This window comes from Stigmatopora nigra, chromosome 15 (assembly GCF_051989575.1).
Source record: "Stigmatopora nigra isolate UIUO_SnigA chromosome 15, RoL_Snig_1.1, whole genome shotgun sequence".
Classification (NCBI taxonomy): domain Eukaryota; kingdom Metazoa; phylum Chordata; class Actinopteri; order Syngnathiformes; family Syngnathidae; genus Stigmatopora; species Stigmatopora nigra.
In genome coordinates this window covers 7,638,089-7,654,653 of record NC_135522.1, presented here as the reverse complement: position 1 = coordinate 7,654,653, position 16,565 = coordinate 7,638,089, and the positions used below count along the sequence as shown (strand labels likewise).

General features: G+C 39.3%; 1 protein-coding gene across 21 annotated transcripts in view; it reads right to left on the bottom strand.

Moving 5' to 3' along the window:
* nfixb (nuclear factor I/Xb) overlaps positions 1-16,565 on the bottom strand; it is a 103,381-nt gene that overhangs the window by 50,293 nt on the left and 36,523 nt on the right. For 16 of the 21 annotated variants that reach the window (XM_077733797.1, XM_077733812.1, XM_077733800.1 and 13 more), the window contains one exon: positions 10,683-11,214. In XM_077733797.1, the coding sequence (XP_077589923.1) occupies positions 10,683-11,214 (532 nt within the window). Of the gene's footprint in view, positions 1-10,682; positions 11,215-11,623; positions 11,825-11,898; positions 12,585-16,565 lie in introns of those variants that run through there. The other 5 variants (XM_077733798.1, XM_077733802.1, XM_077733809.1 and 2 more) reach the window with 4 other exon arrangements.

Below are 16,565 nucleotides of genomic sequence, written 5' to 3'. Positions count from 1 at the left end.
CATGTATATATATACATATATATATGTACATGTATATATATACATATGTACATGTATATATATATACATATATACATTTATATATAGATTGAACTTAGTTCTATCTGCATTGTTATTTTGAATTTTAGTACCTTGTTGAAAAATAGTTCATTGAGTATAAGGGCAACGTGTTTCACTTTATGTTGGCATAACAGTGTCAGTGTCACCTTGCCCTTCTGCATCACATTCGTCAACTTAATTGACCTAGCATGCTGTACTGCAAGATAACCGAGGGGGAAAAAGCAAAGCAATATAGTTTATGTACGCAGTAAGTTTCAAAACAGAGAGTGAATCTGGCAAGGTAACTCAAGACATAACCATGTGGTGGGTGCATGCATAAGATTAGGAAGAGATGGGGAGTTGATTTAAGTAATTTGAGAAAGGAAGAGGTGTTCATACAGAAAATAATTTCTAAAAAAAGTGATAGCCGTCGGCCTGATCTAAACAGGATTTACCTGTTGATGCCACGGGTTGACACATCCCTCATTTATACAACACTGCCGCAAGGCTAAAGAACCGAAAGACCTTCTTAATTACTGCTGAGGTAGGTTATCTAGTTCTGCACATTTTCTAAACTTGGGTTCCTAAATTATCAAACAATGCAGCCTTCAAATTAATGTTCAAAAATTTCAATTACCTCTTTAATTTAATCCATAATATAGCATTATTCAGTTGAAGCAGTGTACTCGGTAACCAGTGAAAGAATAAAAAATATAACTAACTTCATATTATGATGTTGTAAATCCTCACTGGAAAATATTAGCATGGCAAGTAGGTTACTGTGGTTCTTTTGCCTGACTTCGGTGCAGAAAGTGTGGGTTCGATTCCTATTCAGTGGCGGTTTGATTGGGAGTGTGAATAGTTGGGAGTGTCTAAATGTGTGCCCTATGACTGTCAAGCAAACAGTTTAGTGTGTAGTCCTTTTTTCAACTGAAGTCCGGTGGGACAGGCTCCAGCACCCCACAATCCTGACAAAGATAATGTCAGTAGTGAAAATGAATGAATATAGTGTCCAGAGTTTGGCACATAGGACAAGTATGGTGAAATTGGAATGCCTATGAAAAAGAGCACATGCGGATACATGGCAAAATACAAATTGTACAGAAAGGAGATGGAAATGGAAAGAGTTTGCAAGAAAAATAAAAAAAAGAGGAAAGAAGGGACTATTGTAGTCCAGGGGAGTGAAAGTTAATGATGGTTTAACAACACTATGCCACCCAGTGACCACATCAAGGCTTCCTCTTAATAACAGGCTTATAGAGCACATGCCGGCCTGAATGGCGGCATGTGTGAGTATTTGTGCTGTCCTGTCAGAGCTGAAACTGGCCAAATTAACCGTGGACTATTATGCTCTGCACAGACATATGTTAGGTCCATTTTCCTCGCGACAAAGCAACACTTAATAGGCAATGAATGTCTGCAGTCTTTTCAACTTATAAGTACAGTTTCCTTGGTCCACTATGGTATGTCCTTTTTGGGAATTCTTATTTTTTATTCCATGGCCGAAAGTATTCAAGCCAACAATCGAATATAAACTGATCTGGAAGATGGAAGGGGATCCCAGGACTGGGTTTGGTTAGAAATATTTGCAATGACTATTTACTGCACAATGTGCTGAAACTGACTCTAAAGGCTGAATGCCCATTTTTAGCTGGGACTTCCGCAACCCTAGTGAAGATAGATTTGGATGAGGAAACAAAGGAATAAAATATATCCAGTCATTTGTAATTAAGCCTGTCGGAAAGACGGCAACAGCCGCTGTCTGACTAAGCCATTTTAGTTCACTGGGATAAACGAGGTTCTTAGTAAAGGGATTTCCCTGCATAACTGCCAGGATTGTGTAGTTTGAATGTACGGCCTAAAACAATCTTTAAGTGTATCCAGAAATGGAGGGAATTTCTTTTTACAGCATGTATCCAAAACAGAACCCTTAGCTTTACAGTAATCACATTAGCAAGTTTGTTTAGGTCATGCAGGAGGAAAAACACTTAAGACTAAGGCACACGGGGAAAGGGCTCCATTCCTGATGCTATTGCTGAGAATGTGATATTGTTTGGATTTGCTTTACAGTCAGTACCAAATAAAGAGTAATGACGGAAATAAAAACAAAAAGCAAGTCTGGAGAACACATTTTGGATCTTTTAGGCAAACCACTGATAAAAATCTTCTCCAAAAATGAAGGCCAGGTTGCTGTAATTCAATGTGATAACCAGTATTTTTTTTGTTCATCCACATGGACAAAGAGGGATAAGTATCCCCTATCCACACATCTACACATGTTTCTATTCCATAGTTATAATCTGCTATTTAATTTATTTTGGAGTAGCTTCACTGAGAAAAAAGCTGCTTGAAAGACCTATTAATTACTACGTACTACGTGCAAACTCCATTCAGTGAAGACCCACCTGGGATGGAACTCTCAAGACAGAACGGTGAGGCCGACACGCAATCCACTAACCCATTGGGCCGTGCCCGAGAACAGTATATAATTAATTCATTTGCACACTTAATCAGATGTAACTATGAAGCTTCATTGTCTGTATAATAGGGATGCCACCTCAGCTCCTGACCAAATTAAGTGTCAAGGCTTCCTTCTAAAGAGTTACTTTAACCTGAAAGGCTGAAGTACTGTATGCTTTGATTCAAATCCTCGTGGTTTTCAAGTTTTTTTTTCTTTCTTTCTACCGGATAACACGTCACTGGCTGCACTTAAATTGTTTCCCCTGCTTTTAATGGCATACTCAAGATCCCCGCATCTTCAAAAATAAACATCGACGTACCTTTTTCTGTTGAAATGTTAGGCATGCATCACTGCATTTGAGGTTTGTATATTTTTCTTGAGGAGAATGTTGTATGGAGGACGAAAAGCGGAATAATAGAATCTCAAGGATGCTCATAATAACTCCATCAATCAGATGGTCGCACTTAAAGGGCAAATAGCTGTACATCAGTGCCATTGCTGCTGATGTGAGAAATATTGAAGAGCGAAAAGGGACAAGATTTAAAAAAAAAAAAACCATTCACCTTCTCCTCAATCATAAACATTAAACTGATAATTTCTAAAAAGGATTTTCATTAGCTTGAATTGTTTATTTCATGTTTCTAATGAGGGTCTAATTCACTCCACATTCATGGCCTGTGAAGTTCCAGATGGGTTATATATATGAGTGTAAGTAGATGGTTGCTTGCAAATGTCGTACATTCTCTTCATGTATACACACGGGCCTTGTGTTCAGGCATCAGGTGCAAAGTGGGTTCAGGTGTCGGGTGAGTGAGGGGCGGTCCAGAGAGAACCATCCCACGCTTTAATGCAAAGTGTTTGTTGTTGCGCGGCCAGCTTCTATTGAGCACATGAGCTCACGCATGGCGGCGCACATACAGGCTCTTCGACATGCGCGACACCTAAAAAACATACTTCACACAGTGGACTCTGGTGGACTTACAGAGGGCCACTGGGGATTTGGGCTTAGTCTTTTAAGAGGAAAATCAGATTGCCTTTAAGAATTGAAAGCAGAGGGGATGCAGGCCCATGCCTATGAATACTAATTCAGCTATAACTGACATGCAATGGCTGGATTATTACTATGTCAATTGAGTATTAGTACTGTAGGTAATGTCTAGTGTTCATGATATTACCCCAGCTCTCCACACAGATAGAAACTTTGTGGGCCTATGAATAGGGTGGCTGGGGTGATATGATTTAATTCAAATAATTAAAAATGTGGAGAAAAGTTTGACATATTATTTTGAGGTCGCCAAGTCCTACTTGAAATGTTCCTGTGCCCAAATTCTAACCTTAAACATGCACCTCATATTTCATTTTTACACTGTAATATTACCTTATTAAACTTTTTTTTTCAAATCACAGCCATAATTTGTTTTCAAGGTTTGGGTAATTTTGTAATTATTTCCTATTCCAAGAAACTTATAGCAAAACTATTGCTGCGGTTTACTTTACAGTTTGAGGGTTTATTCTATACTATGATTCACATTGGGAAAAGAACCCCTACCCATGCAAGCCCATATATTCACTCTGTTATTTCAGCAAACAAAAGCTGGGCTCTTGAGGCCATGGGTGGATCCATGAAAAGAAGAAAAGAGTACTGCTCCCCGGTCTGTCTGAATGGGACTCTTTCACACTTAGAGGACTGTTTACTCTTCCTTAATAATAGCTCTAATTTTCTGATCATTATTGAGTAATTCCAGCCTCCCCCAAACCCACCGTTTAATGCTTTCTAAAGTCACTCACGGGCACCCTGTTCACATTCTGCAAGGATCCAAAGTTTTCCGGCCTCAAATGATTGGCACTGGAATAATATTGAACGTACCTCAATTCCTGGAAATCCATCAAGCACCTGTTCTGTATTTCATACTAGGAAACATTCACAATGTATGTATGTGTATATATATATGTGTGTGTGTGTGTGTGTGTGTATATATAAAAATATATGTATGCGTGTGTATGTATATATATGTATATGTGTGTGTATGTATATATATGTATATGTGTGTATATATATATATATATATATATATATATATATATATATATATATATATATATATATATATATATATATATATATATATATATATATATATATATATATATATATATATATATATCTATATCTATATATATATATATATATATATATATATATATATATATATATATATCTATATATATATATATATATATATATATATATATATATATATATATATATATATATATATACACACATGTAGAATATTTGTACATGTAATTGGTAAATATTTTAATTTTAACACAGTCAAATTGAAATCAATTATAACACAAACCACTGATCAAAATCAGCATCTTATATATATATATGCTATGGATCTGAATGCATAGAAGCACTACTGTGTTTAATGGATAAAGGAACGGAAGACTGATATTTGTGGTTAATATTTTGGTTTGGTCTAAATGTATTTGTTTCATAATTACGGTATATTCTCCTTACATGGAAATTAAGTAAAATATTGTTATATTACCCATTTGCTCAAATCTCCTGCAACCCACTTGTGCCAATGCATCAATAGGAGAGATTGTAAGGGGCACGAGGGATGTACAGAGGGGGAAAGGTGTGAAACGTAAACAAGGCAGTGGCAGGGAGAAGTGTTGAAATGAGAGGGAAAGCGAACGAGAGAAAGAGAGAAAGGATCAGAAGGAGAAAAGTTGGCAGAGACTGTGTGCCGGTTTGAAAAGCTGGCATCTTCTAAACGGAGCAGCAGCTTCGGTTGCCAAATGCTGCCAAGCAGCACCACAAGCCTGAATATCTGCCCTCCCTCTCTCCCTTTGTTTTCACTGTGGCATTCTGCATCAGCTTTACTCTGAGCTTTTCTTTTTACCTTATATCATCACCACTAGGCATCGTCCTGAATCCAATGACAGACTATTATTGCCGTAAAGATGGTGAAATGAAGAGGAAATACCTGTGAATAACGGTCATTTGAATGCATCTATATTTGTATCTACTATTATATGAGATTGACCTTTATGATGATCCGGAATTTATCATTTGAAAACTAAATTGACAAATAAATATGAATAGAAGCGTTGTGCGAGCTGCACTATTTAATATTAAAGTTATTTTTGGTGGATGGATGCAAATACTCATCCCGCAATACCAGGCTGTCTCGTCACGCTTTGCTCCACTGGATCGTGAGAACAAGGAGAGAGGGAGCCTGATTAGAACGGAGGTGCTGGGAGACGGCCCAGAAAAGACGTTCCTCTCTGCTCTTCTACTCATCGAGCATCTCCACCTCTAGCCTCCTCGCGGCCTGCTAGCTGCCCCTCAGATCAGAAGAGGACAAGCCAAGCTGCCCCTTTTGCACACGTCTACGTATGTTTTCAGAGGATGGACAGATTTTACTTCTGGCGCATAGACAAAAAAGGAGCAGACTTATTCATGCAAATTAAAGCACAGTGACAACACAAAGAAATTACTTTGCCACGTTTTAATATTTTGCCTTATTTGAAAAATTAACGATTGTCATACGAGGCAGAAATATAAAATAATACAGTTAGCTTACTTATTTTATGGAATGTGTTAACCATACTAATAAACGTAATGAATTGTTAGAAGCTACGATTAAATAAATTAATATCGAAAACAATGCTTCTTAGCGTAAGATGTTAATAGCAAAGCATTTATTCATTAATCTTAATTATACAAACAATTAGAAACTACTGTACAGTGAAATTAGCAAATAAAGGTAATCCAATAATCACTTTCTGCAACAGTGGGTTTTTTTCTCTGTACAAGTAAAACTTGACCTTTGTTTCTTAAAGTAATTTAATTTAATCATACACACGGCTTTACGTGTATCGCGTCTTCTTTTATTCATTAAACTGGATAATTACAATGTGTGTGAAGCGGGTTGCCACCCGTGTGTCGAGCTGTTCAATAGAAAGATTTGCCGCATAGTGTAAAGGAATGTTGTGTATCAAATCAGGTCAGGAAATTCAAATGAACGCACAAAGAAATATTCATTTTAGTTGGAGATTATAATAATTTAAAAATGTGGTTACCAGACCTGCTTTTACGCTGCACAATACACTCGTGTGTGTCTATAACACAAACACTGCTCTCTGAAAAAGTGCCAAATTTGAGAGGCCCTATGCCACGGTTCTTCTGAAAGGCTAAAAGTGTCGCTGTCACTCTCCCGCCATGTGAGGACGCCGCCGCCGCTCATTTTCTATTGGTCCCATTACTCAAAATGACAACATTGTAAGAAAGTTTCCGTTAGAAGTGTCTGACCAGCAGTGTGTGCCCATGCCATTTGAATGTTGGCTCCCATCGTGCCAACACCCCACAACCCTCTACGTGCCCTGGCTACAGTAACCATGCCAGAATATTGGATGGAGCACAACTCTGCTTGACACACAAAAAAATACAAACCAGAATTGTTCAATTCTCTGAATTGATGTTAGCAATTAATTCAGTTTTGTTTTAATGTCTATAATTAAAATAAAGTTGATGTTATGCCAGAAAGAAAATCTACCAACCACCTTCTAATATATTTTAATATAACATTTTTTAACCATATAGGGTAGGTGACTATTTATGATAATTAAAAAGAAATACTGTACACTCATTCATTCACCGGCTTCCAGTCAAAATGATGCTATTAATGGCAGAAAACGAGTGCCCTAAAAAGGGTTAAACTACAGCCATTTGGATTGTTGTGAGAATACCTCCTGACATATTAATGAGGAAACAGACACCTCATAGAAGCACCAGAGAAGCATGTGGGGTTTGTGGTCAACACACATACTAACAATTGCACAAACACACACTCTTTGTGGGTTTTGGCATGAAGAGTCAGCACCTCTTTGGTTTTCTTTGGAGACAGACCACACTCCCTGCAACATCTTTTTATCATAACGGCACAAGTAATGAAAGTCGTATGAAACAGCTCGGACTCTGCACATGACTAATGCTGGAACTGTGTGGATGAGTAAGAATGACAAATATGGAACACTTTGCTCAGAGAACATGAACTGATCTGAGTCTCGGGGTGGACGGAGGGCCAAAGTGGAGCCCGAATGTTGAGCCAAATATTGGTTTCCATAATCGTGTTCAAAGAAAAATCTCTCTTCTCCTCCCTCTTCATATCCTATACTTTATACACTTTCCAGAATATTTTTTTATCACCTTCAGATGCGAAATAAATGAGGGCGAAATAAATCATTAGTACCTGACAATATATTTCATCGTGAGTGTGGTTGAGCTGGAGGAGGTTGGGGATGGGGGGCTTTTCAGTAGTATAAGGTTGCAGCTGGGCAGCAGAAGTGCTGATTCAAATGATGCTATGAGTGGCTGGAGCTACTTTAAGGTGTCCAGTCACGCAGGGTGTAATATCCTATATACCCTGGAGGGCCAAATTTTCAAATTTGCAAAAAAAGCAGAGACACATAGTGTCCAGCAGAGAAGCATCCATAAAACCGAAGGAGGGTCTGCTGTCCTGTCAATCATAGCACTTGAAAGCAGAGCCTCCCTCGCAGCTGGCGACAGTGACATCAGTGGGACAAGAGTGCAAAGACACTTGCGGCATGGAGAAGGGGGGATGGGGGTAGAAACGGCTACAGTCCAATCAGGCTTGGCAACCGATCGCTTCCACAAAGACACAGGCACCCTGCAACCAGAGGCTAAGAATAAAAGTGGAAAAAAAAGTGCCACACCAAAGGATAGCATGAAACCACGTTCTGTTTGTCTTCTTTAAACTCCAGTTAACCCCAAGAATAAACAGTACATGATAATGTCATTTGAGTCACGCTGTCATTGGTGCAAGGTGCAACAGAATAAATGTTTGTGGCAAAGGTCAAGAGAGAAAACCCACATGAAGTGGATGGCTCAAAACAGGGACAGCAAAAAATGCCGTTCTTAAAAATTATACTAAAGTGACCTATGCAACAATGTTCGCATATTGTGCGTTTTATAAATTGAACATAAGCTCGAGCACGGAGCAGGAAAGATGAAGTCTGGTCTAGTGCAAGCGAGCGGCTGACTGGCTGCTGGATTCTGGCACAGTGTAAATAAAGGCTTTACTGCGAGGGGCACCAGGCTGCGCTGGGAGCTAATCTGAGCCGTGGTTCGCCACGGCGCATTGTGGAACAGGAAGAGGCGCTCATGGAGGCCCGGCAAACTCAAGCAGTGTTACACACTGGGCTGAATAGAGCCTGGCATGGGGTTCTCTGTCACAGAGTCAGGCTGCACCTCTCTGCCAAGTAGAAGAATTAAGGCCCCAGTAACTGTAGGCCAATTTGTGGTAAATGAAACTAGAATATAGGCCTGGGCGATAAATAAAGCAAAAGAATTATGGCCCCAGGAACTGTAGGCCAATTTGTATTAAATTCTTAACTACAATATAGACCTGTGCGAGAAATTGATTTCTGAATTTTAAATGTATTTATATATTTATTCGTACGTGTGTGTGTGTTTGTATTTAAGAATGAATAAAATGATAAATTATTAAAAATGTTTATATAACATTCTAATGTATAGAAGCCGAAATATACTTGTGACCCCAATGCCATTAATAGTGCTAGACATCCATTCACTGTTCAGTCCAAATAGATCGGACGACAACTGCCGTCAATGCTCTGCAAGGAGTTAAATGTATGAAGGGTTAAAGCTATTTCATTCTTTCTTTTGCTCGTATTTTCTCGTTGAAAGAAGTAAAATTTTGGTAAAAATACATAAATAAATAAAAAACAAGAGATTTTATTTATAGGCCATTTAGGCCATTCGTGTGCATGCGTGCACGTATGAGTGTGTGTGTGTGCATGTGTGTGTGTGTGTGTGTGTGTGTGTGTGTGTGTGTGTGTGTTCGTGCAAAATCGTCCATACATCATCAACATGTACACGTAAGTAGACCTTCAAATACACTATTTAAAAATGGCACAAATTTTAAATATGCATAACACATGTAGAATTTAGTAATTCACATTTAATGCCATGCCTTATTTAGATACGCTGCATTTATTTCAAACTGTTTTTTATGAAAACAATGTCATTCAAATCAGTTAAATTATGTCGCTGGTCGTTTTGATTTGGTTTTAGCTGGATGGCAGGTAAAAATATTTTGCAATAAATATATTGTCTCTACCGCAATTATGCCCTTTCTCTTGTCATATTATAATAGAAGGCTATTTAAAAAAACATCATAGCAAAAAACATAAGCAAAGGCGATTCATCTCAAATTTGCTTAGGTATTTTTCTGTACTAATGGTTCACTGCAAAATCCACTAATACATAAAGTGAATTTCACAATAATTATTATTTATGCAGTAGAATTCTACGTTTTTTTTCTGAATTGAGCAACATGGAATAAGAAGAAAACAGACCAAGACGATGAAAGCTCAGCTTACTTGATTGACTGTAATAAAATGATCGATGATGGAAGTGTTCTTAAGGAGAGATGTGCACAATGAGTGCGTGTACGTGTGTGTATGTGTATGTTCTGGATCTTAGTGGAAAGAAAGCTGAGCTGGGTTCATTCAGGCTGAGGATGCAGACAGGCGGACTCTCCCTGTCTTCTAAACTACCTGGGATCAGGCCAGCTGTCACAGTGTTGTCTCGACTGCCACACAACTATCGCAACCACACGCATCCATAAATAAAAAAGAGAAAGCCACGCACAGGCGCACTGCTACTGATACACACCAATCTCATAAAAACATTCACATGGATTATAGACACATGACATACTGCTGCACGCCGGCGCACAGACGCACACAAAAATTCAGCCATACACATAAGCGCATGCATGCACACGCAGATAAACAGGTCTGCAGATGCTTATGTTTACAGATGGCGCTAGGAAACGTGCACGTTTTGGATTTAGACAAATATGTGTGCAAATACTTGAACAAATGTACTGATACAAACATGCTCCCAGATAAACAGGTTTTAATCCTGACTGTCACATTCCCAGAATCGGTTCAAACCAGAAATACGTATCAATTTTAAAGGCATGTTTAAGATTACGCATTTCAGACTGTCTTTTATGATAATAAGGTTACGAGTAGGGTGCCCACGAGTGACTTTGTACTGTATAGGAAGGTCAAGGAGGGAAAAATAGTGTGTGTTTAAACTGCAAGCAGCACATACCTGGTGTATGGACAAAGTAGGCCAGGTAGAGGTCCAGCTCTTTGACCGTCACTCCAATGTGATGTGGCTGGACACAAAGGCCGTGGTTGGAGCACTGGGGCGACTTGACCAGCCGTTCGCCATCCGTGCTCTCCAGCGGGCTGCCTTTGAAGAGGATGACCATCACCAGGTCCAGTCTCCAAACCTTGTCAGCCTGACGGAGGCAGTCGATGCGACGAATCTTTCCTTTCTGGTCGGGGTTGGACAGAACGCAGCAGGGGGGCTTCTTCCCCGTGATGGTGAGCACAAAGTCCTCACGGAACTCGGGACGGATGTCCTTCCGTAGCTTGGCGAGCAAGCGTGAGGCCCACTTTTGCTTGATTTCGGGCTTCTCTCCCAACAGCTCGTCTTTTACCGCGCGTTCTTCATCCTTGGTCATTCTTTTTTCATGTTTCTTGAAGTACTTGCGCTTACGGGCCTGCAGGTTGAACCAGGTGTAGGAGAAGGCACGGACATGGGGTAGGAGGGCCTCAATGAAGGGATGAAATTCATCCTGGGAAGAGAGAGAGAGACAAAAGTATTTCAAACCTGTCTTTCTTTTTTAAATAAAGAGCAGGCTTACAAAATAGAAACCTGGAACAACATAATCACAATAAAAAAAAGGATCATTCAAATGAAATGGCTCTTCTTCAACAATGCAGCTCATTATATTTTTTGTTATCTTAATCTCAAAATTACCATTTAAAAATGTAATTCATATTATAATAAAATATAAACAAAACTAAATAAATCTGTAGCTGTTTAAATTAGAACCAAATCTTTCTCACTTGCCACTCTTTTTAAAAATGTTATAAGAATGCAAATACAATAAGGGTCGTTTCAAAATCGGGAAAAGCTGAGCCGGCACACACTAGCCAATTTCTGCAGTAAAAGAGAAATTATTCTGCTGTACCATATAATACCTTCACTACATATCTCTGGGTAACAAAGCCCAGATCTCGCCATAGCGTTCTTGTGCCAGGGTTGCCACACACCGGTCGCTCAGCATCGCCAAGTTTTGCCGCCACAAGACCACTGTTGAAATGTGCTGCTAAAAGATCAGCCATACCAATCCCTGTCTTTCCTATCATACAAAAGAGCTCCAAGCAGATTCAAATTTCCACAACAAACTGAAAGCAGACAGAAATCGTCACAGAATACCACACAGCTAGAAGAAGACAGACGGCCTGGTAGTTACCATTTTGCACTCTCATCATAAATTTGGCACAGCGTTTAAAGTGAAAAAAAAAATATCCTGCAACAGTTTTTTTTTCCTCGCGCTCCCCAATGTACAAGTGCTGGTTTGGCAAAGAGTAGAGAAGTAACGGAAAAATTTAAAAAAAATGGGGGATGTCAAAAAAATAATGAGCAGGATGAGGCGCTTACTCAAAACAAAAAGTCAGATTAAAAAATAAATAATAATTTGCAAAAATTTTAATGCGATTAAAAAAACAGGAGGAGGGAAAAGTTCTGGCTTAATTTCAAGGAAGTTGGCCAGCAGGTCATTTGGCAAAAAAAAAAATGCAGAGGAAAAATTGTCCAGTTAAAATATAAATCGTAACAGCATTGCACTATGTGGGTAAAAAAAAGAGGAAAAAAAAGAACAACAAGGATGATGCACTTAAAAATTAAATGGTCCGTTGTGCATCCTCCACCCCCCTCCAAAAAAAGTGAACCTTGAAAAAAAATCCTTGGCACAGGGTAATTAGTAGTGGTTTCTGTTCTGATCCCTGGGCCCGGTGCAAGACTCTCACACACACACACTCCTCACACACACATCCACACACTCGGGGCGGGGGGCCAGGGAGAGCAGAGCGCGGAATGGGGGGGAAGGAGAGTCGAATCAATGTTGGACGGGCGCATACGACCGCTGGCAAAGCCGAGTGCCGCTTCTTTTTTCCCCTTTTCTATCCAACTCTCTCTCTTTCTCTTTCTGTTTTCCCGCTCGCTGTCTCTCGTCCTCGCTGCGCTCTTTCCCCAACCATTGCTTGAGCCTGTGCCAGCACGAGTAAGGCCCACCTATTTGGCAACACGACGCCTGTAGCTCAGCCAATGCGTTAGCTTCAAGAGCTGAAAGGGAGGGGAGAGAGACAGGGGGGCATGGTGGTGGGAGAGGAGGAGGAGGGAGGGTGGCAGTAAGAGGGGGAAGAGTGGGAAGGAGAAGGGGTGCAGGTGGGGTGAGCCAGCCAGAGAGTGTGCAGCCTTGCCCAACGCGGCACAATTTGCCAAATCGACAAGTTCCACTCTGACACAGAGACAAAGTTCAGGGGAGTAAGTCTTCCCTTGCACCAATCCCCCACCGCCCTCAGCCTGCCTCCATCTTTAGTATGGCTGCCATCGCCTCCTCCGCCCCTGCCTGGCGCTCTGCTTGCATAATGCCACCTTGGCAGAGGATGGCACAGAGACGGACGCACAGCTTCAGAATCCCTCCAGACCAGCACCACCCGCAGCTGCTCGTGGGTTTACCACAGCAAACAAAGAGGGGGAAACAAACCCAGGGCCAGCCCAGGCTCTGACTGTGCACACACCAGGCACATATGCATGAGTGGCGAGATGATTTCCAGGCACTGATACAGTCGGAGGGACACGCTAAAATGTAGATATGGATACAGATTTTTTGAGAGAAAGGCAACAAGGGAGGGGAAAATAAAATTGCCTCAGCTGTTTCAACACAAGATAAATGCTCAGCAGAGTGTGATGTGCCGCCTATGAATGCTAAAATTGCACACATTCACCCAAACTCCCATGACAATTTTGGCAAACCAGTCTGCAAGCAACGCCGGCTGCCATGTTGCCTCATCACAAGGCAAGTCATTCAGGGTTCCACCTGCACTGCAAACAGCTAGTCTGGAGGCATACGCTTCGATCCGAATACTGGATGAGAAAAACAACAAATACGCTTTATGATTCAAGAGCTGGCACGCTTTCCTGACCACTGCAATGGAACCAAAAAACACAATTAGCAAATCATTATGGATAAGGATTTTTTTTGCCTCGATTTAAATCTTTAAGTCCTTCAATTTTTTATGGGCAGAATGAAAACTTAATAAAAAATAGGTGACAAAAAAGAAAGGACAAAAACGGAAATATACTATTGTTTTTTCTGCTAGATTTCCTATAATTTAACAAATTGCCAACCATTTACAAGGATGGATAAGACAAAAAACAGTTCATAAATTGCATAACCCATTGCCTACCATTTACAAGGATAGATGTCCAATTCATTTAAACTGGGAGTACTCGCTTTGAATGCTCACATTTCAGCACCACTGACAGCACTCGATGTATAATCCATTTTGACTGGGAGGACCGAAAGATCATTGATTTATTCGCCTCTCCCAGTCAAAATGGATTCACCGTCTACCGGCGTCATTGAGTGTAACTAGTGCCATAAAAATGTTAAAACTTTTTTATGAAAATTATTATTTTACCTTAGCCTATAACAAATGTCTTCCTTGAACAGCCAAAATATTTAAAACCCCTGCGTTTCATTTTCATTATATTTTGCTAACTCTTGAAACAAAAACAACAAAAAAAGATATAAGAAAAGGGAGATTGCATACTGTGGTTTGTGTCAAACCTAAAATTCAAGCAATGCAAATTTGCATAAGGCAAAAACAAGTCCTCGTAGACACACACATGTGAAACACAGCCAGCATTGTCTTCCAGATAAAACCCGGCATCTTCCAATTCCAAACAGTAGAACACTTGATTGAGCTTCATCACAGGGCCACAGAGGCAACACGGACCCGGCGGAGAATTGACTCTCACTCCTCACACCTCCGCATTCATCATCACAGCTAACTGATGCCAAATTAGATAAATCTACAATAGAAGCCAATAAAGGAAAGGGGATTCACAAGTCTCATTGTGCTTGTTTCTGTGTAAATGTGTGCGGAATTAATGTGGCTTCGTGGTTAAATATATATTTATGTCTCCTTTTTTTTTTTGCAGCCACCACCTGCAGTACAAAAATCCGGAAACTAAACAACAAGAGATAAACTGGCACTTCAATGCGATTCCTTCGTCTTGCCTTTCAAACTAAACGACGGCTTTCTGGCAGACCCCGACAAAATGCAAATATACCACCATTCAAATGTCACAAAAAATTGACTTCAATGGTGTTCCAGTCATTTTCCTTAGTCATACCCTTTGCCTGAAACACCATGTATGTCCAATTCTCGGAATAACTCTCACAGCTTTTAAATTGCCAAATCTTGTGGAACACTCATGGAAAAAATATCTGCCTTGCCTTGTCTGCTTTACATGCAGGCCCACAACTACATTACTTGAATGGATAGAGCCACTCAGTGGCATCCTGGAGCCAATATAAACAACACATGAAAGGTGAGTTTAGGTTAATCCATTTACCTTGGGATTTAACATTACTTGGAAACACCTTGGGATTTCCTGCTATTATTTGTCTACATAAAAAAAAAAGACTATTTTAACCTCAAGCATGACATAGTTCCAGAGTTTTGTCACATAGGTTTAATACTTTCTAGCAGTGTTTCCCAATCACTATGCCACACATTAAAAATAAATTTAGGTGACAGTTTTAAATTAGAACATTTTCAGCTAATGGTGTGCATTGATATTTTTGCAATGCAATTTATTTCATTGATGCCATTAGATTTCCAATTAATTTTGGCTGGGATGGGCTAAAATTGTCAAAGGTATTGAAAGATGAGCATTCATAGCAAGTCATGCCGGTTTAAATGAAATGGACATCATTCAATGTAACTAAATAGTTTAATACAAAAAGGTAAAAGTCAACCTTAGTGTTTGTTATTGGGGTCATTATCAGAATGTATTTCTGTTTTCATTTTTTATTAATCTATGATTTGATTCACTTATTTACAAGCGATCTATTTGTCCAACTGCAAAGCGTTCATTAATTTATGAAACACAGCTCTCGTGTGTGTAGAGAAATTGAATTATGCGTCTGCTTCGTCTACATCGCATGTCACAGATGTGAGTTCTGTGCGCTCCGTGATGCCTTTGCTTTGACCTGCCAGGAGCCCAAATGTCTAATTAGACTGCGTCCATAAATTGAACATGGCTTCGCAACGAATGCTAAAAAGTCCTTAACGTCAAAAACACATTTTCTTATATTTGTTGGCAAATGCAGATTTGCAGAATTGGGAGCGCATGTTAAGATATCCGATTAACACGAGGTGGGTTCTTTTCTTTTCTTTTTCCTTCTTTTTTTTTTTGGTTTTGTTTTTAATTCTCAGCACGTCTGACCAAGACGGCAGGCAAGACGAACGGGTGCCAAATTGAGATTAACTCTTTCACTGTTGAGGGGAGAAAAGTCTGCAAGTGGGAGCCTGATTCCGTCAAACGGAGCTTATAGAACTCACACACTTGCCGTGTGTTGGTTAATGACAGTTAGAACATTTCCCATTTTTTTGGGCTTAAAAAAAGTATTTTTTTTTTGACAGTATAATGTTTTTCCATCCTCCAATCATCTTTAGGATAAAATGATAATGTAAGGTTATGTTAACCATAAGCTAAATAATTATAAAGGTGTTCATTTATTTTTAATAAAATGTCATTAACCTTGGTTAATTTTGCTATTCAAATAAATTGTGGCTTATACAAAATGTGATGTCCATATATTTGATACCAGTTCTCAATTATAATTTTAAACATTACCATTCAAATTGATTATAGTTATTTGGGATTTTCAGATATTTGAAAAAATCTATTTTAACAATTAAATGAAGTTATGATAAAAATGAATAAAATATCAATTAAAAAACAGAAGTATTAAAATGAATGAAAGCAGAAATACACTAGCTATTGCCCCTAATAACACTTTAAACTGTGAAACTCATTGCCTGTAATTTGGCAAGTATCGAT